Source organism: Pelodiscus sinensis, chromosome 2, assembly GCF_052426305.1.
Source record: "Pelodiscus sinensis isolate ZL-2025 chromosome 2, ASM5242630v1, whole genome shotgun sequence".
Classification (NCBI taxonomy): domain Eukaryota; kingdom Metazoa; phylum Chordata; order Testudines; family Trionychidae; genus Pelodiscus; species Pelodiscus sinensis.
Genome location: NC_143053.1, coordinates 17,671,665 through 17,690,461, shown reverse-complemented (window position 1 = coordinate 17,690,461; position 18,797 = coordinate 17,671,665). Strand labels below are relative to the sequence as shown.

Sequence of the window (18,797 nt, the reverse complement as noted above, 5' to 3'; positions counted from 1 at the left end):
TCTGGTATCCCGGGAACAACTCCATAGTTCTAGACCTACTTGTAGTCAATGCAGCTTGTATCAAGTACACAATTAGTCAATAAGGATTGGTGTGCAGAGCCACAGTTGGGGTAGCTCCAGGAATCCGTTTGCACCAGGAATGAGCAGTCCCAGCTCCTGCTGGTTCTGGAAGCCACCCATGCTGTGGCACTGCATTTTAAATATGGTAAAAGCTTGATAGCTCTTACTATATTTAAAATGCAGAGGCATAGTGTTCTGGACCAGCATGAGCTGGGATTGCTCCATCCCAGCTAGCGCTGAGTCCAGCAGACCCTGTTCACAGTGGCCAGGGGCTGCTGCCAGAGCAGCCTCTGCCTACGGTGTGCCTCTGTCTGCCATGGGCAGAGGCTGCTTTGCCCCCCTGCTGCCTCTGGGGGAGGGGGTAGACATCACCATGGAGCCTGTGCTGGGGGAACCAGCTTTTAAAACCTCAACTACTTCAAAACAGGTCAAGTCAACTTGAACCCTGGGCAGCTTCTATGTTAAGGGCTCTTAAATTTAAGTAAGCTCACTTTTTTTTTATTTATGGGAGGGAAGCAGTAGTTTGAAGCCTAGCATGTGTGATTCCAGGAGCAGCCAAGTACAGTGTGCCTAGAGGAAATGGAGGTATGATAGGGTTTAAGCACAAGTGTCACTGAAAATCCTAGCATAATTCTAAGAGTTCTAATTGACTAGTTTTCCTTCCTGTTTCCTTTAGGCATCTTTCAAAAGTCTTCCTTTAGCCCCTTCAAGGTTTAAATTCTTATCCCGATGTAGCGTTAAAGACCTGAGATTTTCTGTATCCTTTCTAACTGCTGCTATTCCTTGGCTAAAGTCCAGCCTATGGCTTTCTTATTGAGTGTAATACAGCTTAAGGCAGGGGCCCCCAGAGTAGGGGACATGGCAAGGCCCAGGCCATTACCCCCGGGAGCAAGGAGGGAACACAACTCAGTCCCTCTCTTCCCAGCTGGGTCCCTGACTCCTAGCAGTGCCCAGTCTGGGTGTTCCCAGTGGAGGACGAGGAATGGAGCTAGACACACTTGGTTGCAGGCTGAGCTGGCCACTACTGCAGCCCAGCTCATGGACCCTTCCCCCTGTCCACGTCTGTCCCACCTATGGCCATGGTCGGGCATAATCCCCAAAAGTTTGGGGACCCCTGCCTTTGGATGAATGTGCAATGATAACTGTCCATGTCTAACCTCTTTAGTCTTACTGGAGTTTTTTTTTTTTACAGTTAATCTTACATAACTGTTGGTCACAGCTGTTAACCTAAGGTAGCAACCTTAAACTTGTGCACCTTGTGGTATAAGCCTGCTTGATTAAAGAAACCTGAGTGGGAGGCAGTAGAAAGGCCCATCTTGCTAAACATTTCTCCACTCCAGGCAGTATTGCTGCCTAGCTTTGCAAGAAGGCTTTTCTGATGGGACAGAATTACATTTATGTAAATGCTGATCTTAGTTGTTTTATCTATAACTACAGACACAATTTTGACTGCAGGCATTTTAAACTGGCTGACAAACTTAGGTGAAATGGGAGTAAAAAAAGAGTGGGTTGAGTCAATTTGTAGTTCCTAAACCAGCTGCCACTGGTCCTGTAATCATGTACACTAAACCACTAGTGCATTGTTTGTGACTGGTGCAAGAAAGTAAAACTAAACAACAGCCATTTGCAAAGTCAGCTTCTATAAAATCATTTCTGTCACAAAGCATCAGTCAATGCTTAGTTTCCATTTTTTGACTTTATTCCCACTACTTGTGCTTATCGCACATACTCCGGAAACAAAACCTTGAACAAGCCATTACTTACATCTTTAAGCTGTAAGCCTCTAGGGCTGTGTCTAGACGGCATCCCTTTTCTGTAAAAGGGATGCAAATTAGACACATGGCAATTGCAAATGAAGTGAGGATTTAAATCCCCCCTGCTTCATTTGCATAAACATGGCTGCCACTTTTTTTCTGGCTTGGAGCTTTGCCGGAAAAAAGCACCAGTCTAGACACAGATCTTTTGGAAAATAAAGCCTTTTCCAAAAGATCCCTTATTCCTCTTAAAATAAGGCTTAAGGGATTTTTCAGAAAAGGCTTTATTTTCCAAAAGATCCGCGTCTAGATTGGCAGTTTTTTCCAGCAAAGCTCTGAGCTGGAAAAAAGTGGCAGCCATGTTTATGCAAATGAAGCAGGGGATTTAAATCCCTGCTTCATTTGCAATTGTTGTGTGTCTAATTTGCATCCCTTTTACGGAAAAGGGATGCAGTCTAGACACAACCTAGCTGTACAGTATGAGTGAAGTTCTATAGTATTCAGAACCTACTGTATGTAACTGGCCTTACATTTTAACAAGTGCCAGTTAGTGTTGGGACATTTCCAGTGTTTTGCAGGCTAATAATGTTGGTGTATTTGAAATAGCCTTACATGTCATAAATTAGAGTCCTAAATAGTTGAGGGAAGGTTATTTAAGGTTCACCCAGGGGTGGGCAATGTTTGGTAGGAATCACTCCCAAGACTTTGATAAGTGGTGAAGGGTGGTACTTTTTTGTGTGTGTGTGCAGGTTTAAGTTGGGTGCAGAAGGGCACATGGGGTGTAGGAGGGGGGTCATGAGCTGGGTCAGGGAGGGAGAGGGGGTGCAGGAGAGGATTCTGGCCTGAGGGAGGGGTGTAGAAGGGATTACAAGTTCTGGGAGGGAGTTGTCATCTGGGGCAGGGTGTGCAGAAGGTTTGGATGGTGAGCTGGGGGAGGGAGTTGTGGTGCAGGAGGGGTTGGGGTGCTAGAGGCAGGTGCTGGCTGGGAGTAGTTTACATAAGTGTCTCCTGGCCAGCAGCTACAGCACCCCCAAGGCTGGGTTCCCTGCCTGCTGCAGTCCTAGCCTGCTTGACAATACAGGCTGTTCTTGTCATGTGACACTCAACTCAGGGTACGGGAAGCACTGCCCCAGTCTCTCAGGCCAATCTCTCAGCCAGTTGGAGCTGAGAGTTTGGCCAATAGGAGCTAAGGATTGGATGGGGAGCTTGCTCTTTAGGGAGGGAGAGGCTACCTGCAGAGAGCCACAGGGACTGTGTTTTAAATCACTATGCATATACAGAGCACATCTTTAGATGTGCTTTCCCCTGCCCAGTACAACCAAGGGTCCTACTTTCTTCTTGTTCTTACCAGGCCATGTGAGATGCAGTATATGACTGACTACTTTTGGGGGTAGTGGTTTGGGATTTTTTTTTTTTGAGCAACCATCACTATTGAACTGCAAATTTTTAACCCTTTATCTTTCAGTAGGCAATCTACAATATAAGATTGCTATAAGTCAACACAGTAAGGCTACGTCTACACTGGCATGATTTTCCGAAAATGCTTTTAATGGAAAAGTTTTCCGTTAAAAGCATTTTCGGAAAAGCGCATCTAGATTGGCAGGATGCTTTTCCGCAAAAGCGTCTGTGGCCGATCTAGACGCGCTTTTCCGCAAAAAAAGCCCCGATCGCCATGTTAGGGATTTAGTCCATATTTACAGCAGCCTTACTACTTAGCTTCTGAACCTAATCACGGGGTGCTGCTGCTAACCCAAACAGCTTTCACTTTCTTTGCTGGTGTTGAACAGGGTAAGCTGATCATGCGTTTCAGAACAGCATACTGAGGAATGACTCAAATATTAACTGTTGTGCAGGAAGAGGGCAGGCCTATTTAAAAATTTGAGCAGCAACTAGTAAAGTGTCTAAAGTTTGTTTTCTCAAGGAGGATTCAAAGATCTTTACACCATCTGTCAACAATTTTCTATTCTTGACTTGGAAATGTCAAGTTGTGCATACCCGGCGTGTTTTTTTTTGCCAGGGTATGGGAAGGATAACAGAACTGACTGTTTAATACTTTAGGCATTTGAGTGCAGTAGGTATGTTTACAAACCATTAAGTAGTACGCACTCTTTATCAAAGTCAAACACTGCTTTCCTTCTTAAAGAAGGGACCTTCAACCCTACTGTGGCAGGAAGGTTAGGTAAATAGCCATTCAAAGCCACTAAAAAGGAAATACTTTGCTGTAATCATAGAATACTAGGACTGGAAGAGACCTCGAGAGGTCATCGAGTCCCGTCCCCTGCCCTCATGGCAGGACCAAGTACTGTCTAGACCAGTGGTCCCCAACCTTTGTGGCCACTAGCACACTCATGTTTTCAGAAGTGTGTGGCCGGCGCCAACAATTTTTCAAGGCTTATTTTGTATTTGTACATTAAATAATACAGAAAATATCATATTTAATATTACACAATATATGAATCCAGAAGATAAAGGTAATTTTACATGTAAAAGGTATTAATTAAATTATTCAGCAATTACTCTTTCACCTTACCATGTGAATTTGCTTTTTTATCTACCTGTAAGAAAAATTAAAGAATTTTTACAAAATAAATATCATAAACAGTTTTATCTTATTTTAAAAAAGTAAAACATTGTTGAACTGCTGGTCCAAATATATTTATTATTCTTATTTTAACATAGCCAATTATGCTTAATTAAATAATATTCTTTGTATTGTCACTTGTATCTGGATTTCAATAAACAAACATATGAAAAAAAGTTAAACATAAATTAATCATACGCGCTCATCAGCACTTAATGGAAAATAGTGAAAAAAAACACATTAATTTATGTGGTTTTTCTAATAAAGTCAGTGTGATTTTTGGCACTGCATTTCTTCAGCCAATTTTTCATTGTTAGGAAAGTAGGATGATATTCCCGTTCATAAGCAATCATCAAGAGGAGCAGCTGTAAGCCGAGATCTGTACTTTGATTTTATGAAGTTCATTGCTGAAAACAGAACTTTGCATAGATAAGTGGAACCAAAATAAGATTTTATTTTGTATGCTACAATTTTTAAGGCAGGAAATTTTTTTCGGTCAACCAGATTCCAAAAGTTTTCATCTGTTGCACAGGATTTTAGAACAATATCATTTTGAAGGTCCAAAATCTCCAGTTCCACTTCTGTTCTTACTTGAACTAGCCAATTAGTCCGTCATAAGACGGGATTTTCAGGTCTCTCCTCCATGTTGGTCTTCTCTCCTGAGCCTCCGGTCTCTCGTTCCGTGTCTCTCTCTCCTCCTCCTCCTCTTCCTGCCTCCCCCTCCACCTCTCTCTCTGTCTCTCTCTTTCACTTCTCCTCCCCCTCCTGCCTCTCACTCGGGGGACTGCGGAGCCCAAATGGCCATTTGTGCTGCTTGCTCCCACGCGGTGGCCTGGCTGAGTGGCACAGAAGTTAGCCGACCGCCACAGTGGGAGGCGAAGGGGGGTGGGGCAATGATGTTCATGGCCAGGAGGCGGGGCCTGGAGCCGCTGTCATGCTGCACATCACCGCCCTGCCCCTCTTCGCCTCTCACCGTGGCACTCAGCTGTCTTCTGCACCGCTCAGCCAGGCCACCGCGTGGGAGCAAGCAGCGCAAATGGCTGTTTGGGCCACTCGCTCCCCATGCAGCATGGGCCGCCCAGAGGGAACAGCCAGCATTTCAGCAACAGCGCTGCCCAGGGGGAACAGCCAGCATTTCAGGCAACAGCGCCCCCCCAGGGGGAACAGCCAGCATTTCGGCATTACAGACTCTCAGACACTGGGTTACTTTCTTTCTTGAATGAGACTCACAATTGAGGTAGCCATTTCTGTTACCTCTATTTGGGAAGTAAAAGGATTCACAAGAAAGGCAACTACAGGCTCAATGATGGTGAACTGTTGAAATCTCTTTTCAAATTGTTCCAGAAGTGTTTGAATATGGATAACAAATGGTGATGGGTTAAAATCACTGTCACATACCATTTTCTTCATGCTTGCGAAATGTGCGAGAGACTTTGTCTTCATATGTGACATCCACAAGATCAGTTTTGCTTTGAATGATTTTACAGAACCTATCATTTGAGCCACATGTTTGTCTTTTCCCTGGAGCTCAAGATTTAAAATGTTCAATTTGTCAGTTATGTCAGCAAGAAAAGCCAAATCCATTAACCAGCTGGAGTCTTCTAGTTGCTCGAAGTTCTGATTTGTGCACCTCAGAAATTCTTTGATCTCTTCAAGTAGGCTTAAAAAACGTGCAAGAACTTTACCTTTGCTCAGCCATCGTACTTCTGCGTGCAAGATAAGATCAGATTGTTTATCATTAATATCTTCCAACAGGGCCTTAAAAAGTCGGTGTTGCAAAGGTTTCGCTCGAATAGAGTTAATTATTTTAATAACGACATTCATGACATGTTGAAAAGAAAGAACTTTGACGCACAAAGCTTCTTGGTGGATAATGCAATGATAAGACATACATTTCGGAAAGGATTCATCCTTCTTGCAGAGTGCAATGAATCCACTGGTACTGCCCATCATTGCTAGTGCCCCATCAGTGGTGATCGCAGACAGCGTGTGTAGTGGCATACTAATTGATGTTGCGTATGATTTGAATAAGCCTTCGTTCACCTTTCATAGGCAATACTTTTAGTAACTCTTCTTTTACGGTGAAGTCACTAAATACCATCCTCACCATAACTGCCAACTGCGCTGTATCCAATATATCTGTTGACTCATCGAACTGCAGTGAAAACCAGTCACATATTTCCACGTCATCCTTTAGCTGAGTTTGCATGTTGTTTGAAATTGCATGTATCCTCCTTGTAACTGATAACTGCAAGTCTTGTATTGCCGACAAAATCTCATGCTTGTTAGAAAATCCTTGAAACAGGCAATCAGCACCAGTCAAAAATGCTTCCTTCAACAATTCACCATCTTGAAAGGGTTTTTTCTTCTTTGCGAGCAGATGAGCAATTTTAAAGGAAGCAATAGTAACCCTTTTAGACTTTACTACTTGTCTAGTGAAAACAGATTGCTGGGCAGATAGAAGAAAATTAATCAACTCAAATCAAACCTCTCTCAACTCAGATTTAAGTGGATGGCTAATGTCAAAAGAGCCATGATTAGTTTGGAAATGGCGTTCAACATTACGTTTTTTTTGGCGCTGCAAGAGTACCACCGCACAATAAGCAAACACATTTCCCTTTATTGTCAATAAAACAATAGGATTCGTCCCACTCTGCGTTGAAATAATATGTACGTTGTCTTTTATTTGAACCACTCATTTTGGGCAAAATGTTATAAAAATAATAAATTACAAAGCACGATAAAACAGCAGTATCAGTCAGAAGCAGATGAAAGTTTTGCAGGGCCAGGGCAGCACAATTTTGCGGGTTCGCCTTTGGAGAAAAAAATAGAAAAAAGGTGTCAAATGTGAAATTGAAGGCTATTTTCATATTAAATGTGAATTGGGTAAATTTGATAGAAACTTAATTTAGTTGGATAATTTTTATTTTAATTATATTGCACTTCATTTTAAAAAATCTGCATTAATAAAAAGGGGGGAGGATGTCCACATGTTGAGCAAAAAAAGCACCCTCCTTTCCCCACAAAAAATCATGGCACCTTTAAATCTCACACTCCCCATCCCCACCATGGCAGGGGGAAAAATGTCAATTTCGCAGCCTCCCCACCCCCATTGGAGAAAAAATAGGAAAAAAGTGTCAAATGTGAAATTGAAGGCTATTTTCATATTAAATGTGAATTGGGTAAATTTGCTATAAGTTGGATAATTTTTATTTTAATTATATTGTAATTCATTTTTAAACAAAATTCTGCATTAATAAAAAGGGGGGATGTCCAAATGTTGAGCAAAAAAGCACCCTCTCCTGGCCCTGCCCCCCCCCCCCCAAAAATCATGGCATCTTTAAAACTCACACTCCCTTCCACATGGCAGGGGAAGAATGTCCCAAGTGGCTTTCCAACTGAGAAACTGAAAATACCAGACATTTTACTCGGGGGGAGGGAGGGTCAGGCCAGGGGTTTGGATTGCGCCTCAGGGCAGGGGATTGGGGTGCAGGGACTGGGAGGAGAGTTCTGTGGGTAAGATGTCAGAGTGGGAGTAGCGGGGGGAGGGGGGAAGAGGGCGGATACTTACCAGCAAGATGTGCTGCTCTCCTGTTTCTCCCACAAGAGCTGCCTGGCCCTGTGCTTGGGGATTGGTAGGTTCCCGCAGCTGCCATTGTCTAGGTCCAGCCAATGAGCTTGTGCGGGGAAGAGGGTGGAAACAGCAATGAGGGACCCTCCCCTGCCAGCTTGCAGCTCCTGCACGACAAAGGGCCCCGCCATGGCTGTTTTGCAGGAGAGGGGAGGGGGGACTGTTGCTGCCTCGTGGCTGGACCTGACCAGCATGGGGTTTGCTCAGACTGCTGAAGCACCTGTGCGGGATGTCTTCTGCGGTGGGGGCGGGGCTCAAGTCTCCAAAGCACCGCGGCAGGCTCTCTCGCAGGCCCCAGGCTGCCGACCCTACTCTAAGCAGGGGTGAATGTGCATAGTTTTAAAATGCCACATAAATGCCAGCACCCGCGGGCAACGTGTTGGGGACCATGGGTCTAGACCATCTCTGATAGACATTTATCTAACCTACTCTTAAATATCTCTAGAGATGGGGATTCCACAACCTCCCTGGGCAATTTATTCCAGTGTTTGACTACCCTGACAGTTAGGAACTTTTTCCTAACGTCCAACCTAGACCTCCCTTGCTGCAGTTTAAGCCCATTGCTTCTTGTTCTATCCTCAGAGGCCAAGATGAACAAGTTTTCTCCCTCCTCCTCATGATACCCTTTTAGATACCTAAAAACGGTTATCATGTCCCCCCTCGGTCTTCTCTTTTCTGGACTAAACAAACCCAATTCTTTCAGCCTTCCTTCATAGGTCATGTTCTCTAGACCTTTAATCATTCTTGTTACTCTTCTCTGGACCCTCTCCAATTTCTTCACATCTTTCTTGAAATGTGGTGCCCAGAATTGGACACAATACTCCAACTGAGGCCTAACCAGCGCAGAGTAGAGCGGAAGAATGACTTCTCATGTCTTGCTCACAACACACCTGTTTATGCATCCCAGAATCATGTTTGCTTTCTTTGCAACAGCATCACACTGCTGACTCATATTCAGCTTGTGGTCCACTATAATCCCTAGATCCTTTTCTGTCGTACTTCTTCCTAGACAGTCACTTCCCATTCTATATATGTGAAACTGATTGTTCCTTCCTAAGTGGAGCACTTTACATTTGTCTTTATTAAACTTCATCATGTTTACCTCAGACCATTTCTCCAATTTGTCCAGATCATTTTGAATTATGACCCTATCCTCCAGAGCAGTCGCAACCCCTCTCAGCTTGGTATCATCTGCAAACTTAATAAGTGTACTTTCTATGCCAATATCTAAATCGTTGACGAAGATATTGAACAGAGCCGGACGCAAAACAGACCCCTGTGGAACCCCACTAGTTATACCTTTCCAGCAGGATTGTGAACCATTAATGACTACTCTCTGAGTACGGTTATCCAGCCAGTTATGCACCCACCTTATAGTAGCCCCATCTAAGTTGTATTTGCCTAGTTTATTGATAATAATATCATGCGAAACCGTATCAAATGCCTTACTAAAGTCTAGGTATACCACATCCACTACTTCTCCCTTACCCACAAGACTTGTTATCCTATCAAATCTGATAGGATCATCTGAATGTGTTGTAAAGATCAAGCACAATGCAAAGCATTGTGCAAAACTTTTGGAAGTGACACACCCTTTATGCAGACACGCCTCTCATTGAAAATTAGATGAGAATTTTTTCCTGTGGGCAGGTTATCACAGTTATTTGCTGCAGAGTTTGTTGCACCTCTCTGAAGTAATGAGCACTGGCTACTATTACAATATTTGGAACAAAGGAATTACCATACAGTCTCAGCCCATTTTCCTAACACCACACCAAAAAAGCACAATTTGATACCTCAAATTGGTTAAAAAAAACAAAAACAAAACCCAAACCAAAATCCATTCTTTTTTGTAGCTGGAAGGAGGAAAAGTGATTTTCCCCCTCTTTGCAAGTCATCGTTACTGTGGATTCATAACTAATTACTTCATTTTGAATACTAGCAACAACTGTCTTCTCTTCTCCCCCTCCCCCAGTATCACTAAAGCACTGTTTGATGCCCTGGGAAAGGTTGCCTTGTTAAAGAATCAAAAGGGGAGAGGCTATAGATACATCAGAAGTTCCATAGTAGTGGGGGTGGGGGGTTTCTACTACAATAATTAGCTGTGAAATAGTTAAAATAATTCAAATGACTGCTAACTGGAGCTCAGCAATGTGAAACAAGAGCTCTAAAAGAGCAGTGAATTTTCAAGTCTGTGTATGCAAAGATGGCAAAATATTAGGTCACATTTTGAATTTTTTTCTTCAGTCAGAAGGGCTAGTCATTTAAAAGAAATTACAACTCTACTCTGCAGAAGCTTAATCCCACCCTTGAAAGAATGTGTATTTTGATACTAACCTACAGAAGCTAAAAATGTAGGATAAAATTAAATTCATTCATATTTAAAAAATAGCTTACACATATACTTGTATTAGCAACTTAAATAATATTTATATTGATAATTCAGCTCTACTCCATAGCTTAAAATGAGCTCGCTCTCAAAAGCCACCTACGTGAGATGTAGACTTTCCTCCCACAGGAGATTCCAGCTGACAAAAGGGCCTTGTTCAGATGTCTGGGATCAACTGAATACATTTATTTCAAAGCAATTTTAAATATTAAAAAAGTAGAAATTAACACATACAGTACTCAAAAACTGTCACATTTAAATACATGTGAATAGACAAGTGTACTGATGTTTGAGCTTAACATTCAAATGATAAGTCAAAATTTTAACTAGTGGCACTATCAGTTCTGATTTCTATACAACATGTTGATGTATTATGTAATAAAAAAATAAATAGCAATTGCTGTTCAACAGTAAAATAAGACATCATTTGCAGAACATCCCCATCCCAGGAGAGAAAACTAATTATTAGCTATTTGTCTATAAAGATCTAAACTTTCCAAAGACTATTTCACGTACAAAATTGCAGATAGTGGCTCACTGAGTTTAAATATAATGTACTTAAACTCAATCAATATAACACAATGTATTTTAGATTTCCTATGACCATAATAAGCCAGAACAAACAGAACTCTTGTTCCCGATGGAACTAATCTCATTTAAAAAATGCCCATGTAAACTACTGCAAAGGGTGTACAAAAGAATAGACATTTGCTCTTCTACATAATTTTACATGTCTAAGTTTTCTTTATGTAGATAGCTTTTATCAGATTATTTTGAGATAATTTAAAAATACACTTGACCACAAAAGTGAATAGGGTTTTTTCCTTTAATGCAACTTAAAACATTATATTAATGGATAAAATGGAATGCTAAATAAACTCAGGTCCGGACTGCCTTCCATAAAAACAGTATAAGTCAAATACTGAAAACTGATAACACTGAGGATGAGATGTGAGCAGGCTCACCCACTTGTGTATTTGGTTTTGAACACACTGTTGTCATGACACTGATAAAGCAATAGTTTAAAAACCACTTTCCAGTAACAGTTGATAAATATTTTGGAATATTTTTCATGCAAGGTTTATTTGATATTTACGTTTTCATAACTAGATAAATAGAATTAAATATTCACTGACTACAGCTTTTTAAAACTGCACTAAAATGAAAGCCTTCAATTTGAGTTGTGCTTTTATGAAATAAAATACCTTCCTATGTAGCCAAGACTGTTTGCTGTAAAATATTAATAATATGTATTGTTGCCAAAGGAACGTTTTAAGCAATATAATACTAGGCCTACATATGAAAATCATAGAACCTGATAAATCTTGATCACAGAGAATAATTTCATTCTCTTTTAAAAACGATACAGGAATATCTGAAGTAAATTTTATGTTTTTACTATTACAATAAATATTGTTTTAAAGGAGAGAGTAAGTGAATTAACTGCAAGGAATGTGTTTTTCACTAACAACTTTTAAGCTAGCCTTCCAAAGACTTATTAGAAATTAACGTTATGGTGTGTTTGTTGGCTGGTGCTTGGAATTAAGACTATGAACTACAAATATAGATTAATGAAGACTGTCATTATATAGCTTGATACCGGTGATTAGTTTATATAATGAATAACTTGACAAACTGCATGAAAGGGTCAACCTTTCACTCCGATTTTCTAAATATTTTTTTATACTGTAAAAGTTTAAGTTTATCCAGACAATAACACTGAGGAAATTTTATACTAGTTAATTATAACCTTCAACAAAGCTGAAGACTTTTCTTTTAAAAATAATAAGTAATTTTCAGAGCGCGCCAATCAGCTATAAACAAATACTGTTGCAAGCGCACATTTCAATCTGAATAGTTATCAAATTAAAATGTTCTTTTTTTTCAACTTAAGCTATGTGACTACAGTACTAATCTTGTACAAAGGCAGGTTTCAAGTAATATTCTAAATGCATGCATAATGTAAACAGTGTAATATTTTCAAGAAGTCCTTGGTTACTTAAAATTCAGTGAAAAGCCTTCAGCAAATGTCACATCTGTATAATAAAAGACAGTATGACTAATTTTTATCAAAATAAATTTTAGATGGAAGTAATTTGTAACTGTCTTAAAGTGAGGTAATATTACAGGGAAACTGCAATCACAGTTTGGCATAGGTCCACATAATATAAACATGATATGCTGTATGCACATCATAAAATGCTACTGATTTTCTGTAAAGTCAGTGAATATTTCTCTTGCTTTCAAACTTACATTTAATCGAACACTTTCTTTAATAAATATCTAAGTGGATTTCATAGCTGTAAATTGTGAATGCTTAACTACAGATTGGTCTTTAACTGGGCCAAACCCATTCACTTTGAAAACAGAATCTTAACTCTGCTAATCATATAATACTGAGTTATTAGGAACAGTCATTTCTACAAAGTTACATGGTTGATGGAAACCTATGTTTGGAAAGCTGGCAGTTGATACACGTTGTTAACAGCATAGACAGAGACATAAGTGCTAGATGCCAAGGATGGCTTCAGCAAACCCAATAAGGCATGCCAGGTTCCAAGGCTACGGTAATACTGGCAAAGGCAGAATAACACAGTATATTTACAATACATATCATTCACCTCATGAGGTGAACCTTAAAAGAAATCTTGTTTTGTAACAGCAGCTATATATACAATTGTGCACAGGATTACAGGGAGGCAGCAGCCATTAGTTTTTGCTAAAAAGCTTGTCTTGCATGAAGGATGTGCAATGCTCAAGTTTAGAATTTTATTAATCTGACAAAATGTGCACAAAGGACACAGGGAAGACTCCTTTCCTCTCTGGCTGTCCTTCTATGTGGCCAATCTGCAACAAAGGAGAAAAACAATGTGGGTTTCTCGCTTACACCATTTCACAAAACACATGCATATTAATACAAGCCTGGAAATTGTCCTTGGACATTTCACAATCTATCTAAACCCTCGCCAAGGAAGCTACATTTTGGTGTGTTTTACTCTTCAATACCTCCTTCCTCCAAACATAGACACTGAATTCTATTTTGTTTTATTTGGACTAATACATTCCTCTGTCTACCTCAGTTATAACACTATTTGGATTTATAAAGAGATCAATAACTACCGCAAACACTATTGTACCTTGGATAAATAGGGAGACAAGTTAAATGAACTAGAACTAAAGGACCATGGTTGGAATGGAATATCTGGAAGAGTCACATATTCTACTCAACTGAAGACAGAGAGGAGAGGTTTTCTTGGTTGTCACAATAACCTACAGTTATATTGTATCTTGTAAGAGAATTGAATTAATGCTTACAAGCTCACTCCAGAATGAAAAATACTGGGATTATCCTATACTAGGAAGCAGACTGTGAATGAGAAGAGCAAAAGAGAAATCTACAAGCTTGCTAAAAATGGGAAGTCACCCGAATTAATTCTATGTACGTAGGTAGAAGGAATTCTAGCAAAGCATTTTGCACCAAACACAGAAGAGGAACAGGTGACAAAGTGTGTGTTCCCCAGCTCCCCAAGTGATTCAGAGCACCAAATAATATCTGGCATTCATGTTTACAAAAGGATAAATCCAACAAATTTCAATAACTTGTAAGTAAGGGACCAACCATACCACACACACCATATTTGTACAAGCAATCAGTAGCATATTATTTGAAATTGCTTGGATAAATATTTATGAATGTTTAAGAAATTATCTTGTGTGAGGACGTTTCACAAAATGGAGAAAAGCTAAATAATTTGTCCATTACACATAGTTTGCCCAACTCTAGTTAACAGTGTCAGAACAGTATGCCTTGATTTATCAGTCAGTCCTCTTCTAGTTCTTAATGCTTCAGGATTGAACATTTAACTTCTGATTCATCGTTTTCAGAATAGTAATGTGACTCTCACTGTTCTATAGATTACCAAATAGGGAGGGGAATTGAGGAGCCCACTGCTAGCTCCTATGGAGCCAAAACTTTGAAACAAATGGTCCAACAGCCCTCATCCCCTAATCCCAGGAGCACCAGGTAATTCAGAGCCCTGCATGGTGTTTTGTAGGGGAATGGGCTTTTAAGAAGGTCCCAGCATCCTTCCCGAAGGAAAGATTTGGCAATCATCAGCGTCAAAAGAAAGGGGTAAGGCGACAAGCAGAAATTTCCTTTCTCTAACAGTGCTAAGACTTTGGGGGGCAAATGGCCCCAGCAAAAATCTTCTCTTTCTCTGCAGTGCAAGGTGGGGATTCATTCACAGCACTGGGAGCTCTGATGTTCACAATTCTGGAGTTTGTCAGCTGTTCTGGGGACTTGCTAGATTGACATGTGTGTAGGTAATTGAGTAAGGAGTCAGCTAATAAACAGGCTCAGTGTAACCTTTCCAGCTTCAAACTCTAGTTATCACACCTTAGACTTCATAAATGATCAGTGTACTTTCTAACTTTTATATCTGACATCCACAGAACCCACCCCTATCCTTTGGAGAGCAGCAGAGAATGGAACCTTGATTCTAATTGTGGCCTTTGCGTGCTATTGTGTAACACCACTGCCACATCATCTGAGTTCATACAAGCCATTTCTACACTGCAAAGTTAGGTAAAACCTAGAGTTATCAAGTTACAAACTGGATGATCCAGAAAAGCCATCATAAATTCAGAAAAAATTAATGCTCCCATGTCTTTATATAAACTAGGTAGAGTATCTTTGCTAGAGATTTGAATTACATTATCAGGGAGATGGAAGAGATGACATAATAGGTTTTCCCAGAATCTAATATCTATGACATTTGCTAATTTCTTCTTGATTCACCATGTCATACCTATGTATGACTGCAGAATATACTGGGCTCTATTTAAAAAAAATAAAATTAAATTAAAAAAAGGCAGCACCATCCAGTACCTACTTTTGTAAAAGATAAATTTCATCCATAAATAAAAGTGTTACACTGAAAAAGTGCAAATGGCATGCAGCTGCATCTTTTGCAAACAAAATCTTTGGTTCACATTTCTGAAAGTATAGGCATTATTTTAATACCATCCATTGTTCTGAATTTTCTACAATCCAAAAGCTAAAATAATTTGATGAAAAGAATGGCAACCTTAACTCCAAATTTCCTTTTGTCAGTCTCAGAGAGGTTGTCATGTTAGCTTGTGTCCGAAAAAAAACAATGAGAAGTCCTGTGGCACCTTAGACACAAACAGATTTATTAGGGCATTTTGTGGGTAAAATCTGATAAAGTGGATTTACTCAGGAAAGTTTAGGTCATAATAAATCTGTTAGTCTCTAAGCTGCCATGGGACTCCTCATTGCTTTTGTCAGACTTCATCTTTAAATAATGCATATGAAATGTAATTTTGTTAAAAAATGGAAGTATAAATATAAATAAAGCAGATAAAAATAAATGTTTCAACAAATATGAATACTGGGTTTGAAATAAAGAAGACAAAAAAGAAACATTAAACTGTCATGACTGGCTTTGATTCAAAGACACATAGGTGATGAATGTCTTAGAAATTTGCAAGATGGATGGCCTATGACATATTGATGACATATAAGATCCTCTTTTTTCCAATGTGAATGAAACTGTTACTACTGACAATCACATGACATACAACATATCTATCCATTTATCAATGACTCAATGTCATTACAAATGAATGAGGCACATATAGTGGCCTAATTATAATGGTGTTTCCACATAGGCAATACGATTGACACGTTCTATAAATTCTATTTTCAAAACTGGAAATTTCAAGTTTATGTGAATGGATATCCAGCAGACCATATTCTGAGATTTCACAGATTTCACTAATCTTTAGTTTGATTGTATCTATTTATGCACAGATTGGGAGAACAGAGATACGTAGCAGTGTTGTTACCTGTCTTTACACTGAAAGAGAGCCTCTGTTTCCCTTCCCTGCTGTTTCCTCCTCATTGTGAGGAAAAGAAACAAAAAAAGCAAAATGTTTTAACACCTTGCATCTGTGGACCAGTCTTTTTTCATATTCGTTCGGAGTCTGAACTCTTGACAGGAAACCCTGAGTGTGGTAATCAGTGAGAAGAAACACTACATTTAGCACAGACCAGAGACCATATGGAAGGCACTGCAGCTGAATTGGTGGAATAACACCTGCTGGGACAGTGCAATAGTAGGAATTACATTTTTACTGCTAAAATTTGTCTCATTTCCCTTCCTTACAGCTGCAGCCTGGGAAAGCAGGATTCACTAGGGCTTGGGAGGAAGCTAGCAGAGGATGAAGGAAGGACTGGGCCTCAGGCTAGTTTTGAGAAACTATGAGATTAGCAACAGAAGAACAGTGATTGGATCATGTCCAGGAATATAGAAGTAGGGGAGTGTGAGGCAGGAGGAGGACAAAGCATAAAAAAAGGGTAACTGCAGAGTAAGAAAAAAGTTGATCAACTGCATATAACTGAGGAGGAGAAACCAATAATGAATGGAGTTAATTACAACAGACATATTCACGGCAAATATTGTAACTAGCTTAATGTTGCTGGTGAATTCAGACAAGAACCACATTCTATTATTTATCACCGTTTAAATGGAATGATTTGCAGGGGTGAGGAAGGGAAATTTGGGACTTTCATTTGGTAGAAAGCTGGTGCATGCTAAAGGCAACAAAATACTGCATTTCAGAAGTATCTCTGACCCTGGCAGGGATAGTTTTAGGAGTATCCAGGGAAAACTGTCTCTTCACAAAAGCAGGTATATTCCTTGCCTGCACACATACATTCTTCAATTTAAATACTGTATTTAGATTTGTGTAAATTCTGTTGCATCATTTTTTGACTAAAAGATGCAAACATCAATGCAAATTATGTATAGTGCAAGATATGTTGTCACAGCCCAGTTAGTTTCCTCTAGGGTAAAGGAAGGGCTCAGATAAGCCGGAATTGCAGTTCTACAAGAATCAAAGAACATATAGGTCTCTTGGTAAGCTCAATCATCAGCAAACCTATGAAAGGGGGTCAGTTTTTGATGCTGACCCTATTAGTTGCTAACATCATTCAGAATGGGAATCTGCATTTAAGTCCCTATGAAGCATAAAATAATTGGATTTCTTAGTGAAATAGGATTGGTCTGATGTTCAAGAGGTTTAAGTAGGTCAATTAAGGTATAGCATACAGTAACTATGAGTAAGCTAGTAGCTGCTCAGTTGAGAATGATGCCTAATAAAGTGTCAATTATGCAGAATTTTCATAAAAGGAGAGCTACATACCCACCACTCTTGGTCCTCTTCACCAGTTACTATAATTACTTCTCCTTCAACAAACGTAAGCTCATCGTCATTGTCTGCTTGACAGTCATAAATGGTCTTCACTCTCCTAACTTTGTTTTTCCCCTAAAAAGTAAATACAATTTTAACTGAAAGAGCTAAGAAAGAGAAATACGTATATATAGAATTTAAATGTTGGGGTTTGGCTATGACTTATTCTACAAATCCAGTGCATTTTACCAATAGTTTGCATCTGATTTTAGGGAGAACCCTCCTCTCTCTGTCTCCGCTGCCTGCTCCTCTGTCCATCATGTCAAAGTACCTTGTTTCATCAAGGTTTTTGAACAATATCTCAATTATATAGTCTGCATTCACACACACAATTTTAGAAAATGTGACATCTAACTTCTGCCTCTTCAAATGATTTAGGCCCCACTTATACTACTTAGGCCATAAAACAGTCTTAACAATGGTTCCAACATGCTTTTAGTCTATATACCCTAGCCCATTAATGTGTATTAGAATTAAGGATAGGTCAAATCCAAATTGAAATCCAATTGCCTATGAAATTCAGAAAGATAGGAGAACTGAGGGAATTACTGAATTCAAACCCCAGTATCTATCTGTCTCCTAAAGTTTTGATTCTAGGTCCAGTGCAAAACCAAAATAAACTTATTTGGTTCTGGAATGCACACAGACTAAATCTAGCAAGACAATATTTCATGAGATTTTAACACAATGGCAAAAATTCCACATGAAGATCTACTCTAAGACAGCTGGCATTGTCTTGGGATGATCTGTCATGATAATAGCTTGTGTTATCTAATCTGAACCCAAACTCATTTTGTAGGTCTGATTCTGCCCTAGACTGCCAATTCATATCCAAACACTGCTGCTCTGGAACATCTGTAGATGCAGCCTGTTTGTCTGGGAACTGTTGGAAACAAGTTTCCAAACTTAACTACCTTGCAAGTATCTGATCTGTCACTATGCATCACACTGCAAACAATGTTCAAACACTAAAAGAAGGCAAATAATGATAAAAGCTTCAGAAAGCAACAAAGAAGAAAGGTAAGTGAACCATGCAAGCTTAGTCAATAAGACAACAAGAGACCCAGAAAAAATAAGACTAATGTGGAGATGGTACCTGTTTTCAGA

At 39.7% G+C, this 18,797-nt stretch overlaps 2 protein-coding genes across 5 annotated transcripts in view; both read right to left on the bottom strand.

The window, feature by feature from the left end:
• Nucleotides 1-4,327: 4,327 nt before the first annotated feature.
• LOC149525237 (general transcription factor II-I repeat domain-containing protein 2B-like) lies at nt 4,328-6,396 on the bottom strand. The gene is made up of 2 exons (XM_089775921.1): nt 5,626-6,396; nt 4,328-4,369 (listed from the first exon to the last, which is right to left on the bottom strand). The coding sequence occupies exons 1-2, from the start codon at nt 6,394-6,396 to the stop codon at nt 4,328-4,330; spliced, it is 813 nt and encodes a 270-aa protein (XP_089632047.1).
• A 4,827-nt stretch (nt 6,397-11,223) lies between these two features.
• Nucleotides 11,224-18,797, bottom strand: part of ASAP1 (ArfGAP with SH3 domain, ankyrin repeat and PH domain 1) — a 315,920-nt gene continuing 308,346 nt past the window's right edge. For all 4 annotated transcript variants that reach the window (XM_075920136.2, XM_014573856.4, XM_075920138.2 and 1 more), the window contains 2 exons: nt 17,643-17,765; nt 11,224-13,262 (listed from right to left, as the gene is read on the bottom strand). In XM_075920136.2, the coding sequence (XP_075776251.2) occupies nt 13,188-13,262; nt 17,643-17,765 (198 nt within the window). In that variant the 3' untranslated portion in view covers nt 11,224-13,187. The remainder of the gene's footprint in view (nt 13,263-17,642; nt 17,766-18,797) is intronic.

Excerpts from the sequence above, each read along its gene's own strand:
- LOC149525237 (XM_089775921.1), bottom strand. The coding sequence starts at position 6,396 with ATGCCACTACACACGCTGTCTGCGATCACCACTGATGGGGCACTAGCA. Across the intron at positions 4,370-5,625 it reads CAGAAATGGCTACCTCAATT|GTAGATAAAAAAGCAAATTC; the intron begins GTGAGTCTCATT and ends TTTTTCTTACAG.